Source organism: Drosophila virilis, chromosome X (assembly GCF_030788295.1).
Source record: "Drosophila virilis strain 15010-1051.87 chromosome X, Dvir_AGI_RSII-ME, whole genome shotgun sequence".
Lineage (NCBI taxonomy): Eukaryota > Metazoa > Arthropoda > Insecta > Diptera > Drosophilidae > Drosophila > Drosophila virilis.
Window position 1 is genome coordinate 14,836,236 of NC_091543.1, and position 2,059 is coordinate 14,838,294.

Consider the following 2,059-nt stretch of genomic DNA (forward strand, 5'->3'; position numbering starts at 1 on the left):
AAAAAACAAAAGTGACTGCCTAAATACATGTAAATTGACGCTGCATCATTTGAGCCACAAATACTGCGAATGCGCTCCACTGTGCGCACGACAGCGCTGCCAGGCACAGCTCACCGAACGGGTGGCAACGCCGCGCCAGACCGGCAAAACAGCTGTGCGCGCGAGCAGAACAGCAACAATACGAAAGTAAAATAATAGAAAAAAAAAAATAAAAAAAAGTAACTTATCAGCTGCAGTCATAGCGAATGCAGTTATTATATATATAATCGGCATTAAAATTGAATATATGCATTTATATTAAATCATTTATATATCCAGTCTGATGTATTGCATAAATAAACACAAAAAAACAAAAAAACAAAAGTGACTGCCTAAATACATTTAAATTGACGCTGCATCATTTGAGCTACAAATACTGCGAATGCGCTCCACTGTGCGCACGACAGCGCTGCCAGGCACAGCTCACCGAACGGGTGGCAACGCCGCGCCAGACCGGCAAAACAGCTGTGCGCGCGAGCAGAACAGCAACAATACGAAAGTAAAATAATAGAAAAAAAAAAATAAAAAAAAGTAACTTAGCAGCTGCAGTCATAGCGAATGCAGTTACTATATATATAATCGGCGGGCATATAGCAAGACGGCATCGATCGATCGTGCGCTAATCGTGGACACAGAGAGCGGCGACAACAATTTGGCAACAATTTGGCAACAATTTGGCAAGATGAGCAGTCAGCAGAGGACGGTGATTATTTTCAAAACGGAATCGGAAAGCACGGATGTGTATGCGGAGACCTTGCTGGGGCACAATTTTCAGCCGCTGTTCGTGCCGACACTGAGCTTCGGCTATAAGAATCTTGAACAGCTGCGCAACAAACTCCGGACGCCGGATAAATATGCTGGCATCATATTTACAAGTCCGCGTTGCGTTGAGGCCGTTGGCGAGGCTCTGCAGCTGGGCGAGCTGCCCGGCGGTTGGAAGCTATTGCATAACTATGCTGTGGGCGAGGTTACGCACAATCTGGCTATGAGCATGCTGCAGCAGCTGTTTACGCACGGCAAGCAAACGGGCAATGCCCGAAATCTGGCTGATTTTATTGTGGACACATTTGATGGATCTCGAAATTTGCCGCTGCTGTTGCCGTGCGGTAATCTGGCAACGGATACGCTGCTCTCCAAACTGGTCGAGAACGGTTTCTGTGTGGATGCCTGTGAGGTGTACGAGACCAAATGCAATCCACAGCTGGCCGAGTGCATGGAGCGTGCCCTGAAAGCTGAAAATATTGAGTTTCTAGCATTCTTCTCACCGTCCGGCGTGAATTGTGCGTATGAGTACTTTAAGGCGCACAACATTGTGCCGGATCAATGGAAACTGGTGGCCATTGGGCCGAGCACGCGGCGTGCTCTAGAATCGCTGGGACTGAAGGTCTTTTGCACCGCCGAGCGGCCGACGGTGGAGCATCTGGTGAAGGTGCTGCTCAATCCGCAGGAGAGTCGGGAGCGTTTGGTGCGTGAACGCATGGATTTAGCATAAATTTGTGGGCACATTTAGACGTGTTAAGTGTGTTTTAGTTATTCTTGTTCTGTTGCTTTCTTATATTTTTTTGACAAACAAACAAGCTATATTGACTATTTCTATCTATTTCTATGTGACCTCCATGAGTACAAAATTAGTGAGCCCAGCATTAGATGTTGCGCATTGTATTGTTATTTTTGATGCCAGATACTCACCTCAATTGAAGCTAAATAAATTTGTTTCTTTTGTTTTTCTTTCGTATCTATATTTACATTTGGCCGACATTATTTGAATACCAGTTGGACGCGCCGATAGAATTATCGACTGGCTGTGGCGGTTGGTCGATTAAATACTAGCAGCATGATTGCGCTTCATTTTTTTTTCTTGCTGCTACAGTCATCCGATACATGCTAGTTGAAAACTTCGATAGGTCGAGTTAATCGAATATCGCTCGCTGTTAAAGATTGTCGACCATAACTGAAGATCTATCGCTAATTGTGGCCATACCTAATGTAAACGATCGACAGTGCGTTTTGCTTAATTTTA

At 45.1% G+C, this 2,059-nt stretch overlaps 1 protein-coding gene across 1 annotated transcript; it reads left to right on the plus strand.

The window, feature by feature from the left end:
- The first annotated feature begins 498 nt into the window (after window positions 1-498).
- Uros1 (Uroporphyrinogen III synthase 1) lies at window positions 499-1,781 on the plus strand. Its single transcript, XM_002059060.4, has one exon. The coding sequence runs from the start codon at window positions 722-724 to the stop codon at window positions 1,529-1,531; it is 810 nt and encodes a 269-aa protein (XP_002059096.3). The 5' UTR covers window positions 499-721; the 3' UTR covers window positions 1,532-1,781.
- Window positions 1,782-2,059: the final 278 nt, after the last annotated feature.